Raw genomic sequence first — 15,988 nt, forward strand, 5'->3', positions numbered from 1 at the left:
ATGAAGAGGATCTCCCCCTGCAGCTCCTGATCTCTCCTGTCCACAGCAGACAGGTGAGGAAAATGTTACTTATCTGCACTCATCATCTTGATGATTACTGAGCAAAGCAAATGGTATTAAATCAGAATAATCATTTCTGAGTCTCACCTGAGAACTTTGCCATTACTGGGTCTTTTCCTCAGTTTTCTCTCTTCATTTTCACCTCTACATTTGCAGGTGAGAAAGTGCTAAAAACTTAAAGGTTCTCACAGTCATCTTGGTGGACATTTTTGTAGAGCACTTGGGAACCCCAAACTCCAAATGTGTTTCATCTTGTCAGTCTTGAATATCATTTCCCTAAATATTCCTAAACAATATGTCCCTCCTCTTTCTCTCAGAAGCTATTGTGTAGATTTTGTCACTGTAATGCTCCAAAACATGCAAGTTACAGCTAAATCAGAGAATTAGAGCAGACTGAGAAAGGAGAAACATCTTCCTAAGTGATTAAGGATTGTTTATAAGTGGTCAGTGTTTCTCTGCCACAATGTCCAAGGATTGTGGAGAACACCACGAATTTCTGCTGCTTTTGACAAAATATCTCTTTTTGTGGGGGGAAAATCTGCATCCGGATTGTTTATGTTGGCAGACACCACTGAAAAGATTAAGTTGTGTTAAGCTCTGGGTATTTGAACTCATTTGCCTGATGGGCAGATTAAATATCACTGTATAAGATTCTTCTAAGGAACAAGGCAATAGTTCTAATGTTAAACAAGAAACTTTTCTTGAGGAATAAAATGTGACTAATGCCGACATCCGTGCATCAAAAAAGTGAGAATAAACAGCTACAACTGAAGATGAGGGACATGGGGTAAAAGACATAGGCAGGCCCATGATCTGTTTTTATTTCTTGTGGGCTGCCTGGAGTTGAAAATGCTTGTAGGAAATGTTTAATAACATCTTTTGCTGTTTCACCTACGTGAGCAGAGGCAAAGATTGCTTCTGAGAATCTGTCTATGGAAACATGTATACATTTAAAGCAACCAAAAGACACATAATGGGTCACATTGCTTGGCCAAATTTGTAAACTGTGAAGCCCTCTAGGATTTACTCCAGCCCCAATAGACAGCAGAGAATATTTTGGGCAGTCAGGGCATGTAGTGACAACGTGTGTTACTGCAGGGGTGTTAGTTTGTTTATTACCTTCTGTTAGGAATCTTGGCAAAGAAGAATGAGAACGTACACACATGACAAAATAGGGATGCTGTTTCAGAGAAAGAATAAAAATTAAAGTTTTAAGCAAGGAGTATAACTGATCATTAGTAACTGTCTCTAGGAATGAATTTTCAGCTCCCTCAACAATACCTGTAAAATTAGCAGGATCAGTTACGAAATTAAAAAGGAATGTAACAAAACAAACAACAGGACTAAATCTTCATTAATGATCTTTTTGGCAAAGGCTTCACCCACTTAATAGTTTGTAACAGTCTGAGGGAGATTTTGAAGTCCCAAATATTTCTAGGGTGATGTTTGCTGTATCTTTTCCTCTGCAATGGTCAGTCCTGCTTGTTGGCTGGCTGTGACAGTGGCTTTAAGCTTGCATCTAAAGATGGATCACTTCCAGCTGCACTCATTATAGTATCCATATAATGATAAACAATTGCTTGTGGATGATTCTGGCAAAGGGGAGCCAAAATTTTAGCTTTCTGCATGGTTTACTGGGCTTTTGCTTTATATCTACAAACTCTGGAGCAGGTGTGTTACCATCAGGCATTTGCATGAGTGCTTTCTTTGCTGCATTTTTAATATCATGAAGCACTGACTTTGGGAGGTTTGCAGCCTAATCATGGGGCTGGGTACGTGCTCCCTCCCCAGCTAAGTGTTCTAGTGTTAGCATTGCCTGTGCCTGCTCTTCAGCACTGTAAAGCAACAATTGATTTAACAATCTCTTCCACCCCCTTTCCCCCAGGGAGAATTCAGCTGGAGACAGCAGCACAGTCATCACATGCTTTAAGTCATGAGGGGTTAAAAGACATGCAGTCAAAGCAGCTTGCATTAGACTGCTCAAGAAAGGAGAAGCCTTGCCATAGCTTTTGGCAGCCTTACAGAGTCTCTGTATTTCTCTGTAGGCTAGAGGCTCCCATGTAGGACCAGCCCTGCCCCTTTTGTTCTTTACCATACTCGTCTGGCTCTTCTGCCACGGATCAATGAAATCACTGGCTCTAGAAGGGATTAGGTTTTCTTCTGAGGAGGGAGGACGATGCAAGCACAGTGTTGTTCTTGCTGGAAGAGTAAAGACAGAGCTTGTGCTCTGGTGTGGTCACCAACATGACGACCAAGGCACGGCCATATCGGAAAGCAGAGCTTCTGGGACCATGGTGGGCGTGGCTCTGGCTCCACAGGAGGGGCGTGCCCTGAGGCATGCTGGGAGTTGTAGTCAATAGTGGCGGGGGTGGAGTTGGAGGGGGAACGTTGAGGCAGCCTGGTGCCTCTGGTGGCATAGACGTTAGGAGGGTGGTTAGCAGGTAATGCAATAGGAAATTCAGATGGACACGAGAGAGGTTGGGGTGGTGAAGGAGCTGGGAAAGTGAGGGGGATCCAAGAGGAATCCTGTGCAGAGGAGGCTGAAGGGGATACAGGGTAGCTGAGTAACTTCTGTCGACTTCCATTCTGGGGCAGTCTGCGGGAGTACGGGGGACAGAACATGAAGGGGCAGGGGTTGCAAGTTGCACTGCTTCCTGTGTCTAAGACAGGTTCTGCCCTCGAGTTCCATCACCAGGGACAGAGGGGTTAAAAGCAGTCTCGGTTTGGGAAGGGATCCTGCACTGCAGAGTGGCCCTGGCCCCCCCCCGGATTCCTGCCACCAGCAAGGCCAGGGAGGGGCCGAGTGCCGGCAGTCGGTGCTCTTTGGCTCTGAGCGTTTTGAGAATCACACGGAAAGCAGGCAGCAGACACATCATGAGAGGGTCCCCTGGTAGCTAGGTCATAAAGCGTGACACCCACAAAACTCCAAAATCCCGCAGAGAAGATTCCACAGGCCATGCCATGTTCTGCAGTGCTGTGTGGGGCCGAGCCAGGGCTGCAGCTGGCGAGGCAGAAGCAGCCGGGCTGGGCAGTGCCCGGCGGGCAGGCGAGTGTGGGGCCCTGGCTGTGACAGAGCCCGGCACCGCACTACTGGTTACAGTCATGGAAAGTTCCAAAACACCCATTTTAGGCGGGTTTTTACTCGCGATTTCGGGCCTTTCTTCTGTGGCCTGCTAAGAAAAATTTAAAGTTATCGTATATGTCCCTGTCTAGTCTTGACAGTCTTATTCCCATAAAAATTGGGATGAGGTGGGCTATGCCACCTGGTTGGGGTAGGAGCAGCAGGAATGAGTGTCTCTTTTCTCTGCTTACACGCTTTTTTGGGCAGGCACCCAAAAGATCTGACTCAGAGGGTTGCTTGTAACCATGTCAGGCCTGCCGATTTAATCCAAGCAGAGAAAATAAAAGGTCCTTATGATTGGCAAAACCAGCGAAAGCAAACAGAAGATCCCTCAATATGAGGTCCCTGTTCGGGCACTGGTTGTTGTAGTTTTCATTCGCTGCAATCCCTGGTTTGACTTGGTGGGGGGAACTGGCAAAAAAAGGGATGGGAATGATGGTCCTTCCCAAAAAAAAACAAAAAAAAAACCTTTAATAGCAAAATAACAAACATAGAAACCGCAGAGTCTGGGGGCATGATCCAAAGATTGGGGGGAGGGGGCGTGGCAAATATTACAAGGTATAGGGATCGTCTGAGGGCAAGGGTCCAATCTGGAAAGCGAACTCAGAACATGACCTTATTTGTAAAAGGTACTGAACCAAATGAGAACAAGAACCAGAAACCTGACCAAATATAGGATAGTTCTATTAACATATTGGCCCCCATGACCCCACTCTTCTTGCCATGACCTGGCTAGGTGTCCTTTTTTCAGTGTCCTGTTTCCCATAGCCTCAGGTTGATGCCCCCTGCATATGTTACAGAGGTTAAACCACCATTTATTCCAGCTGGATGAGATTCCACAGTTGTTGTTGCAGGATTCATAGCAACAACTCTGCTAATTTTATTAGCCTCAAGGTGACTGTGCTTATTCCTTCTATATACCATAATGTCAAATATTCACATCACAAAAATACAGGTAACATGACATAAAATGAGGATGTGTGTAAACTACCTATTTATTCAAGCTGCTTTGCATTCATTTATCCAACATCATACGTGGGACATCATCCAATAACTGGATTCGCTTAAATGTCTTTTCTTTCATTCCAGGTGACTGATTCCTTAGGTGTACACTTGATTCCTTCCCCTCACCAGCTGATAAAGCATCATTTATCATGAGAACATTTCTTAAATCCTGGATTACTCAATGTTTGTGGATTCTCAGGTCACCTTCCAGAACATTCCATGGAATCAACAGGCTTCTTACATCTCAGCTAGTTTCCCATTATGAATCTATAAGCCAGGGTAAAAAGGAACTTCCAGAATATTTCAACTTTGCAAGTGATGTCTTAGATAAGTGGACACAACTGGAAAAGGTAGTATTTGTCTTTTATTTTATAGACATTGAATTGTAGTTTAACCCCAGCTGTCAACTAAGCCCCTGGATCTCACACACACACATACACACACTTCCAGTGGGATGGGGAGGAGAAACAGGAGGAAAAGAAGGTAAAAACCAGGAGTTGAGAAAAGAACCGCTGAAGAATTAAAATATAATAATAATCATCATCATATTAGTAGCAGTAGTAACTCACTGCCTACTGGTTGATGCCCAGCTCATCCCCAAACACTTCCCAGCAAACTTCCAGGGTATACACTGAGCAGGAGCTCCTGTGATGTGGAATATCCCTTCAGGCAGTTCAGGTCAGCTGTCCTGTCCACGATCTCTCCCAGCTTCTTGTGTGCCTCTTTGTTGGCAGAGTGTGGGAAACTGGAAAGTCCTTGACTTTAGAGTAAGCACTGCTTAGCAACAACTAAAACATCAGTGTGTTAGCAACACTACACTGATCCTAGATTCATAAACCACAGCACTTTACCAGGACATAGTAAGAAAATTGACTCTATTCCACACTAAATGAGGACACAGTGGAAAGAATCTCAGATGTTACAAATCAGTTTTCCTCATGGGTACTGGGCAGTATTGGCTGCAGAGTGGAAAGCACTATGTTATTTTGTTTGTCAGGAATACAGGTGTCACCCTAAGAGAGATATTGCCAGGGGTGATTTGCTTAGTTAAGAGTTATTTTGTATTGAAGTGAAACCTTTTAAGGTTTGTCTTATTTTAATGTTTTCTCATGTGTTGAAGGATGGAAGAAAACCAGCAAATCCAGCTTTTTGGTGGGTCAATGATAAGGGAGAGGAGGTGAAGTGGAGCTTTGAGGAGTTTGGCTCTCTGTCCAAGAAGACAGCCAATGTCCTTTCTGAGGCCTGTGGTTTGCAGAGAGGAGACAGAATTGTAGCAATTCTGCCTCGTGTTCCTGAGTGGTGGCTCCTGAATGTGGCCTGCATGCGAGCAGGTGAGTGACTCACGGACTTGGTGGGTGCAGACAGAAAGCAAATAGAGCCTACAAGCCATCTATGAGATTAGGGTGAAGAAAATGCAAACAGGAATATTCTGTTGGGACTCTACAACTGCTCTTTTGCCTAGAAGGAGAATTGGCAGCACCCACACAGGAAGCACAGGGCCAGACATGGTCCAGTCAAAATCAGTCAGTTCAGCCAGTGAGGGCTGAATGGCTGCAACCAAAGGCCAGACCTGACCACATACACTGGAAGGGAGCTGAATTTATAATGGAAGAACTTATATGATTGGTCTCATTAATAATTCAATAGATCTATTTTGCTCTGCGTTTAAATTGATAAACATCTATGATGAATAAAATCAGCATCAACAGAGAGACATAATAGAGTATTTTTGAGAAATGCTGAGTTTTCTCAATTGCTTCTTGCTTTTTTCCAGGAATTGTCTTTTTTCCAGGAACATCCCAATTAACAGCCAAAGACATCTTATACCGACTCCAGGCTTCAAAGGCCAAGTGCATTGTTACCAATGACACGCTGGCACCTGCAGTGGAATCTGTCCTGTCTGGCAGCAAGTTCCTGAAAAGTAAACTCATTGTAGGCCAAGGGAGCAGGGAAGGGTGGCTGAACTTCAAAGAACTCCTTGCGTGAGTATCCAGCTCTTTTCTTTCCATTTCTTTGAGGTGCAGGGAGCTGTATCAGTCAGGTGACATTGCTGAGTTGTGGGGGAAATTTTCAAAATATGAGTCAGCTACATTTCTGTCAACTTGCAGCACTATGATTACACTGCATTAAGTACATATTCATGCAACCCAGGTTTTGGGACCCAAGTTCAGGTCCTTCAGCTTCTTCTTGCTCCTCAGCCTTGTGATTCAGAGTATACATGACAGGCAAAATGTGTTCTCTAACTTTTCCCTGTGATATGTAATGGATTTAGTCAGATCATATAATTTGGGGCAATTTTCCTGTTGATCTCGTAAACATTAAAAATGCTGCTTCCTTGGTGGAAAACTGCATGCAGTGACCAGAATACATAATTTCTTCTGAAGGGGTGCATCTGCTGACCATCAGTGTGTCAAGACAAGGAGTCAAGACCCAATGATGGTGTATTTTACCAGCGGAACTACGGGCTTCCCAAAAATGGTGCTGCATTCCCATAGTAGTTACGGCATTGGATTTGCAACCACTGGCAGGTATTACCTTGCAGTTGCCCCCAGGGTCCTGATTAAGTGCTGTGATCAGCATTAAACTGAACATGAGGCCATAACATTCCAGTAAATATAGGCATTTCATGACTGTAGGATTTGCAGCTTCCTCATCTTTCTTCTCTCATGGTAAAACCCTTGTTATTAAAACCTTCTTGAAGGCCCAGTTGAGCTCATTATGTGCAGAGTTGTGTCACTTGCAGGGCTGAGAGCAGAGGAGCAATAAGGAAAGTATTCCTACAACCACACCAGAGGAAGTCAAGTGCTCTCATTTTGGGTCAACCTTCCCTGAGAGCCAAAGCAACCTTGGGCTGTTTCATTATACCTTAAAAGTTAAATCTGTGGCTTGGTACTGATTTGCTTTCCCTGAAAGATTTTTTCATCTCTGCTTTTCCACCAGGCGTTGGCTGGACTTGACTCCTTCAGATGTAATGTGGAATACCTCTGATACTGGCTGGGCAAAATCAGCCTACAGCAGTGTTTTTTCACCATGGATCTGTGGAGCCTGTGTCTTTATACACAATTTGCCACAGTTTCAACCAGAAGTTATTGCAGAGGTGAGTAATCCCTGCATCCCAAGCAATCCAAAGGTACCAGAATGCCTATTCCTCTTTGCAGCTCTTTTCCAAAACCACTTAGCTGGATGATTCTCCTCAACATTGGCTTCTTGTGTGGGACAGAAACCTTGACTTCCCAAGAATAATACTGGAAAAGTTGTGGTATAGTTCCCTATCACCAATTAGGATTGAGTCTGGGACACAGACACCTTGGAAAAACCCCAAAAAACCCTTAACTGGAACTACTGCTCTCACTGGTCCTTCATTTACATGAGTGACTTCTGTTGGACAGAAAATTCCATATTATGCACGAATTGGACTGCCTGGTACAGCATTTTTAGGGTTTTCATCTTGCAGACATTTGAGCATGTGAATTGTGTTAATCTAGGTCTGACCTTGTGCACACTCACATGGTCAGGCCCAGCATTACACTTTCTTTTCAGCACCATAACTTCCTCTTTTTCTAGACTCTCTCAAAATATCCCATCACCACCTTCTGCACGGCTCCCACCGCCTTCCTCATGCTGGTCCAACATGATATGAGCAGGTACAGCAGGGAGGGGAGGGAGGCTGGGGTATAATGCTGGGACAGCTCTGCATGCTTAGTTCCTTAGGTTCCTTAATTCTCTTTTTCAGTTCAAGGAACCTAATTAGCAAAGCTTGCTCTCAGTACAGAACCCTCTCCATTTTCAAATGTGAGAAGAATTAGCCACACCATAGGCTACCTGGGCTTCAGGACTGGGTCTTGAATAGACAGCACAGAGGAAACAAAGGACATTTTTTAAGCTGTCACTTCCTCTGAACTTAGGCTTCACAGTTCAATTTAAGCCAGTGTTATAGGCATCATTGGATCAGGAGTTACTGGTGCACCATGGAGTTGTTCTCACATGCTTGAGAATGAAGGAAGCAGTTAGAGGAGTTCCACATGCTGAGAGTTATTTGGCAGCTGTTCTTCCTGGTTTGTTACTCTGTAAAATACCCAGCTTGTGAGAAATGGTTTGCAAGGAGTTTTCACATCTTTGGTAAGGTACTCTTTCTTGTCACATAGCTCTTTCATCCTGCCAAAAGCCAGCCCAGCTTTAGCAGAGAGCTCAGGCTCTGTCATCCTATCCAGCCTTTCCTTCAGTCTTAGGTGTACTTGGAAAGCCAAGGAAGTCTGTTTAGTTAGGGCTGCTAACTGCTCATTTTAGGAGTTAAGAGAATGATTTCATTTGCTCTTCCTCTCAAGGTACAAGTTCCTGAAGCTGAAGCACTGTGTAACTGGAGGGGAAGCACTGAATCCTGAAGTGTTTTCCCAGTGGAAAACCCAGACAGGGCTGGATATCCATGAAGGTTATGGCCAGACTGAAACAGTACGTTTGCATTAATTCTTGTAGTATACCCATTCAAAGGTAAGACTACCACAGCCACTATGTCCTTGATAAATCAAGGGAAAAGGTTAGAATCATTTATATGATTTAAAAAAAAAGACATTGTATAATTACGATTATACAGTTCCAGAATCAGCGAGCTGCATATTCTAATGGTTTAGACCCCTGTAAAAACCATGCCACAGACACTTCAGATCAAATACGTTGTAGGAGATCCCTTTGTAATCTTTACTTGAAAAAAACTCTGAAAACATAATTTGCTCCAGCTATCAATTTGGCCTGTCTGAGTTTTTAATGGCAAATATTAAACCAGCTCACATCTCAGACTTCTCTGTAAATGAACATCAACAAAACTATTAAGAGCCAGATCTCAGAGTTTCTCTCATTTTGCCCTTGAAATGGTCCCAAAGTAATCGTCCCATAATATTCTGCTGTCCTGCAAAATAAAAGTCAAGTGTTTGCAGGACAATCCACTGGCTCGGACTCAAAAAAACAAAGTTCTCACAGGTCTGACCTGAAATGCCTCTCAACCCCCCTGATGTTCTCAAAAACCCACAGTGCTCTGGTCCTGATTCAGCCTTTGCACAACAAAGCCATGGAAAGATGCCTAATGCAAACAATAATAAAATTTACAAGATGTTGCAACAATTTTAAAAAATCTTTAAAAAAATCTGTTCTGCAGGTGGCAATCTGTGCCAATATGAAAGGAATGAAAATTAAACCTGGCTCTTTGGGAAAAGCTATTCCCCCATATGATGTGCAGGTATGAGGCAGTTGTGGGTAGAACAGTAAGGCAGTGCTGCCTGCGTCCCTTCTGTGCCCTGCCCTGAGCTGCATCAGATGTTCCTCTGAGCTGATCAAAGCACCCCTGCTGTGTCTGTCCTTTCTGCAGATCGTAGATGAGCATGGGGCTGTTGTGCCTAAAGGAGAAGAGGGCACCATTGCTATCCGAGTGAAACCCACACGACCCTTCTGTCTGTTCTCTGAGTACTTGGTGAGCCTGACTTGCTGTGTCTGTGTCTGCTGAGGAACTCAGGAGAGACCCAGGGCAAAGGTCTGCCAGGAGCAGAATTCCATGCAGGATCCTCAGAAAGTCTCATTGGGTTACTTGAGGACTTTGAGCCTGATCAGTGCATGGTTTCAGGAACAGAGTGACTGAGAGAGTGTAGCTTCAAAGTGCAACATGAACCAGGGGATACCTTGTTCCAGATATGTGCCATGCACTTCATGTCCAGAGCATCACTCTTTTCCCTCTATTCCATTCCTATCTTTGTTTAAAGATTAATGAAGAATAGCCCGTAAATTCTACTCTTACACATCAGAAGCTCAGGGAGGCTTTCCAAGGCACAGGAATTTTATTACCTCATACCAGTATCAGAGGTACCCCCATTCCATCAGGCACTGCAGTCAGAGAAACCATTGTACAGATGCCTGTCACACACAACCTGTGCATAAGATCAACAGCACAAACACAAGCTACAGCACAAACCCCTCACATGTAGATGATCATATGGCTCTGAGGTAGTGACACCTCAGTGCAAATATAAAGTGGTACTGAACACACTCATTTTGAGTACATCCTTTTGTTCATTTTTAGCATCATTGCTAAGGAAATGCATTACAATTCACTAACAATAAGATACTTTTTTGGAAATGTTTGACTGTTGCCAGGATAATCCAGAGAAAACTGCTGCCTCTGTGCGAGGAGATTTTTATCTCACCGGGGACAGAGGCGTTATGGATGAAGAGGGATACATCTGGTTTGTTGGAAGAGCTGATGATATCATTAACTCTGCTGGGTAAGGCATTCCCTGTTAGATCTGCCTGATGAAATGCAGCCTGGAAAGGCCAAAGGCCTGGTCCCTGCTGCTGGGCTGAGCTGTCTCTGTGCTCCCCAGGTACCGCATTGGCCCCTTTGAAGTGGAGAGTGCACTGATAGAGCACCCGGCAGTCGTGGAGGCGGCTGTTGTCAGCAGTCCCGACCCAGTGCGAGGGGAGGTAAAACAAAATAGGGAAAAATGTAAAAGAAATACCCTTTCTACTAAGTATCAACTTCCTTAGATGTACTAGATTTCCTTGGAATTCAGTGTTGCACACTTTTGAAATTAGGTGGGCATAAACATTTTTAAAATCCATACCTTGACAGATCTTACAATTTCGGAATTATTTCTTTGCAGGGTTTTATGTGGGGAAAAATTTTTGCTTTACAGACTAATCATGTGATCTTTTTTTTTAAGGAATAAAATTTCGATTATTTCTCATTTACCACTAAGCATATGGTAGCAAGGATATCCAGAGTGTTGAATTTTTGCTTTATATATTTCCAACCTTGCAACATTTCTTTGAGCAACTGGGACAAGATTTTAACCTCTCTTTATTTTCTGGACCAGAACTTTTTGAAAGTTTAATCATTTATAAAGTTAGAAAAGAAGTGGAAAATAGCAAAACATTCTCTGCTCCAGAATGGGTCCTTCATAACACAGCAGTTGATAACAAACAGCTAATTAAAAGGGAAATTAAAGAAAAGGATTTGCCATTCCAAGTTTTGACATTCACTTTTCACAACAAATGTATTCCCTTATTGCCACCTCTGGAAGTTAATGGAACCCCTTCCTTTTTGTGGCACAGGTGGTCAAAGCTTTCATTGTTTTAGCTCCTGCTTATGAATCACATGATCAAAAAAAATTAGCTCTTGAACTTCAACAACACGTCAAGAAGGTGACTGCACCATACAAGTATCCAAGGAAGGTAAGTACAGCCCAAAAAGACAGGTTCTCTCATTGTACCAGAAACTGAGCATTTTTTGTCCTGCCTCAGCTCTTTTCCAACACCTTTCTGATAAACACTCCAACCAGAGTTAGATAAAAGTAGATGACAGGATCTGCTGCAGCTGTAGCCTTGGGTTGGCTGTGTGTGCTAGAATGGACCCAGGGGGAGGTAATGGTCATAAAATTTTGCTTCCTGAGGGCCCAGTCTTTCTTTCATTGAGTACTGGGTTTTTCACAGCAGCTCAAATGAGCAAGGCATTCCATTCTAACCAGTTCTACCATGAGCTCTCTTCTGACAGACAGCTAAATCAAAACAAAAGTTCCTGCTAGCATCAGTTGGTCGGAATCCATCTCTTCTCACTAGGAAAGACACCAGTAACTCCCTGTGCTGAACGCTGATGCACTCAGCTCCTAGAAATTGTGGTACATCTCCCTGCAAGTGCTGTCTGTGCAGTAGCTACAAGGTGTTGTAAGGAATCCCAGCCCTGGTTGTGCAGCTTCCCATCTGTTCATCCCCAGCTATCCCATGCTAAAAGTGTTTTCACAATCTTTTGTTGCACCTGGGAAATCACCTACAAGTTCTTTGGCTACAGGGAGCATTTTTGCCTTTCAGGTGGAGTTTGTTCAGGAGCTGCCAAAGACAGCTACTGGGAAAATCCAGAGAAGGGTTTTAAAGAAAAAAGAGTGGGCAAAGGTATAAAAAGAGCAAGAGTGATCTGGAAAACGAGGAGAGAAATTCTCCATGGTGTGTACCAGCCATAACACAAGACACAGAGCAGGTTGTCATGAGCCAGAGCAGAGCGAGAACATCAGGACAAACAAACTGTGGAAGGAAAAGGAGAAAACATTCTTGAGGATATGTGGCATTGGAACCACTTTCACCATCAACCTACAAATTTTCAGATGGAAGGATGTGCAAGCGATTCAAAATGTGGAATGGGAGAAAGACTCAGGTGCATACAGAGGTCTAATTTTTTTTACCAATTTGTAAAAACATCTTCCTTTAAAAAATGGGTGAAACTACAAGGCTTTGAAAATTACAAATAAATGAGAAATTATTAAGATATGTTTGTCCTGAGGTGGGTATTAGCAATTAATTAACATACAGTAACATTCTCAGATTCTTTCAGAGTAGAAGGGAAAATGCATTTCTTTTATTGCTTCTCTTCATCATGATGAATTTGTGATGTACTTAAATGGTTAAACTGGAGGAAGAAGTGCTTTAGGTTAAAGGTGCAAATTCTGCATAATTAACAATGGTGTCAATGATTACAAGAAAAAAGTTACTCCACAGGAAGAGTTCTGCTGCTTGGTCTGTTTTGTGCCACATTCTCTTCTTTTTACTCCAGAAGAGGTGAGTAATAAAGTCAGAAGAGTTTCACTCCAAAACCTTTATGAAGGAGTTTCCAAGTTTCACATCTCCAGGGAAGAGCTGATCTTTACAGTGCCTCATATGGGAAACAAGTCCTAACCAGTGAGTGAAATGAATGAAGAGGATCTCCCCCTGCAGCTCCTGATCTCTCCTGTCCACAGCAGACAGGTGAGGAAAATGTTATTTTTCTGCACTCATTGTGTTGATGATCACTGAGCAAAGCAAATGGTATTAAATCAGAATAATCATTTTTGAGTCTCACTTCTCATTCTGAGAACTTTGCCATTACTGGGTCTTTTCCTCAGTTTTCTCTCTTCATTTTCACCTCTACATTTGCAGGTGAGAAAGTGCTAAATACTTGCAGGTTCTCACAGTCATCTTGGTGGACATTTTTGTAGAGCACTTGGGAACCCCAAACTCCAAATGTGTTTCATCTTGTCAGTCTTGAATATCATTTCCCTAAATATTCCTAAATAATATGTCCCTCCTCTTTCTCTCAGAAGCTATTGTGTAGATTTTGTCACTGTAATGCTCCAAAACATGCAAGTTACAGCTAAATCAGAGAATTAGAGCAGACTGAGAAAGGAGAAACATCTTCCTAAGTGATTAAGGATTGTTTATAAGTGGTCAGTGTTTCTCTGCCACAATGTCCAAGGATTGTGGAGAACACCACGAATTTCTGCTGCTTTTGACAAAATATCTCTTTTTGTGGGGGAAAAATCTGCATCCGGATTGTTTATGTTGGCAGACACCACTGAAAAGATTAAGTTGTGTTAAGCTCTGGGTATTTGAACTCATTTGCCTGATGGGCAGATTAAATATCACTGTATAAGATTCTTCTAAGGAACAAGGCAATAGTTCTAATGTTAAATAAGAAACTTTTCTTGAGGAATAAAATGTGACTAATGCCAACATCCGTGCATCAAAGATGTGAGAATAAACAGCTACAACTGAAGATGAGGGACAAGGGGTAAAAGACATAGGCAGGCCCATGATCTGTTTTTATTTCTTGTGGGCTGCCTGGAGTTGAAAATGCTTGTAGGAAATGTTTAATAACATCTTTTGCTGTTTCACCTACGTGAGCAGAGGCAAAGATTGCTTCTGAGAATCTGTCTATGGAAACATGTATACATTTAAAGCAACCAAAAGACACATAATGGGTCACATTGCTTGGCCAAATTTGTAAACTGTGAAGCCCTCTAGGATATACTCCAGCCCCAATAGACAGCAGAGAATATTTTGGGCAGTCAGGGCATGTAGTGACAACGTGTGTTACTGCAGGGGGGTTAGTTTGTTTATTACCTTCTGTTAGGAATCTTGGCAAAGAAGAATGAGAACGTACACGCATGACAAAATAGGGATGCTGTTTCAGAGAAAGAATAAAAATTAAAGTTTTAAGCAAGGAGTGTAACTGATCATTAGTAACTGTCTCTAGGAATTAATTTTCAGCTCCCTCAACAATACCTGTAAAATTAGCAGGATCAGTTACGAAATTAAAAAGGAATGTAACAAAACAAACAACAGGACTAAATCTTCATTAATGATCTTTTTGGCAAAGGCTTCACCCACTTAATAGTTTGTAACAGTCTGAGGGAGATTTTGAAGTCCCAAATATTTCTAGGGTGATGTTTGCTGTATCTTTTCCTCTGCAATGGTCAGTCCTGCTTGTTGGCTGGCTGTGACAGTGGCTTTAAGGTTGCATCTAAAGATGGATCACTTCCAGCTGCACTCATTATAGTATCCATATAATGATAAACAATTGCTTGTGGATGATTCTGGCAAAGAGGAGCCAACATTTTAGCTTTCTGCATGGTTTACTGGGCTTTTGCTTTATATCTACAAACTCTGGAGCAGGTGTGTTACTATCAAGCATTTGCATGAGTGCTTTCTTTGCTGCATTTTTACTATCATCAAGCACTGACTTTGGGAGGTTTGCAGCCTAATCATGGGGCTGGGTACGTGCTCCCTCCCCAGCTAAGTGTTCTAGTGTTAGCATTGCCTGTGCCTGCTCTTCAGCACTGTAAAGCAACAATTGATTTAACAATCTCTTCCACCCCCTTTCCCGCAGGGAGAATTCAGCTGGAGACAGCAGCACAGTCATCACATGCTTTAAGTCATGAGGGGTTAAAAGACATGCAGTCAAAGCAGCTTGCATTAGCCTGCTCAAGAAAGGAGAAGCCTTGCCATAGCTTTTGGCAGCCTTACAGAGTCTTTGTATTTCTCTGTAGGCTAGAGGCTCCCATGTAGGACCAGCCCTGCCCCTTCTGTTCTTTACCATACTCGTCTGGCTCTTCTGCCACAGATCAACGGAATCACTGGCTCTAGAAGGGATTAGGTTTTCTTCTGAGGAGGGAGGAGGATGCAAGCACAGCAGCAAGGCCAGGGAGGGGCCGAGTGCCAGCAGTCGGTGCTCTTTGGCTCTGAGCGTTTTGAGAATCACACGGAAAGCAGGCAGCAGACACATCATGAGAGGGTCCCCTGGTAGCTAGGTCATAAAGCGTGACACCCACAAAACTCCAAAATCCCGCAGAGAAGATTCCACAGGCCGTGCCATGTTCTGCAGTGCTGTGTGAGGCCGAGCCAGGGCTGCATTGGCGAGGCAGAAGCAACCGGGCTGGGCAGTGCCCGGCGGGCAGGCGAGTGTGGGGCCCTGGCTGTGACAGAGCCCGGCACCGCACTACTGGTTACAGTCATGGAAAGTTCCAAAACACCCATTTTAGGGGGGTTTTAACTCACGATTTTGGGCCTTTCTTCTGTGGACTGCTAAGAAAAATTTAAAGTTATCGTATATGTCCCTGTCTAGTCTTGACAGTCTTATTCCCATAAAAATTGGGATGAGGTGGGCTATTCCCTACCTTGTTGGGGTAGGAGCAGCAGGAATGAGTGTCTCTTTTCTCTGCTTACCCGCTTTTTTGGGCAGGCACCCAAAAGATCTGACTCAGAGGGTTGCTTGTAACCATGTCAGGCCTGCCAATTTAATCCAAGCAGAGAAAATAAAAGGTCCTTATGATTGGCAAAACCAGCGAAAGCAAACAGAAGATCCCTCAATATGAGGTCCCTGTTCGAGCGCTGGTTGTTGTAGTTTTCATTCACTGCAATCCCTGGTTTGACTTGGTGGGGGGAACTGGCAAAAAAAGGGATGTAAATGATAGTCTTGCCCCCCAAAAAAAACAAAAAAAAACTGTAATAGCAAAA

The 15,988-nt window shown here is 43.3% G+C and overlaps 1 protein-coding gene across 1 annotated transcript; it reads left to right on the forward strand.

The window, feature by feature from the left end:
• Positions 1-4,326: 4,326 nt before the first annotated feature.
• On the forward strand, positions 4,327-12,483 carry LOC132335328 (acyl-coenzyme A synthetase ACSM4, mitochondrial-like). Its single transcript, XM_059861768.1, has 13 exons — positions 4,327-4,536; positions 5,307-5,517; positions 5,961-6,168; positions 6,571-6,714; positions 7,127-7,283; positions 7,751-7,830; positions 8,512-8,635; positions 9,336-9,416; positions 9,546-9,647; positions 10,325-10,452; positions 10,552-10,651; positions 11,282-11,401; positions 12,035-12,483. Exons 1-13 carry the CDS (start codon positions 4,336-4,338, stop codon positions 12,119-12,121), a joined length of 1,743 nt encoding a protein of 580 aa, XP_059717751.1. The 5' UTR covers positions 4,327-4,335; the 3' UTR covers positions 12,122-12,483.
• Positions 12,484-15,988: the final 3,505 nt, after the last annotated feature.

This window comes from Haemorhous mexicanus, chromosome 17 (assembly GCF_027477595.1).
Source record: "Haemorhous mexicanus isolate bHaeMex1 chromosome 17, bHaeMex1.pri, whole genome shotgun sequence".
NCBI classification, from domain to species: Eukaryota; Metazoa; Chordata; class Aves; order Passeriformes; family Fringillidae; genus Haemorhous; species Haemorhous mexicanus.

Bases quoted from the DNA above. Each gene is read 5' to 3' on its own strand.
- LOC132335328 (XM_059861768.1), top strand. From the start codon at position 4,336: ATGAGAACATTTCTTAAATCCTGGATTACTCAATGTTTGTGGATTCTC. The intron at 6,715-7,126 runs GTATTACCTTGC...CTTTTCCACCAG, and splicing joins GGATTTGCAACCACTGGCAG to GCGTTGGCTGGACTTGACTC. The intron at 10,652-11,281 runs GTAAAACAAAAT...TTTGTGGCACAG, and splicing joins CCGACCCAGTGCGAGGGGAG to GTGGTCAAAGCTTTCATTGT.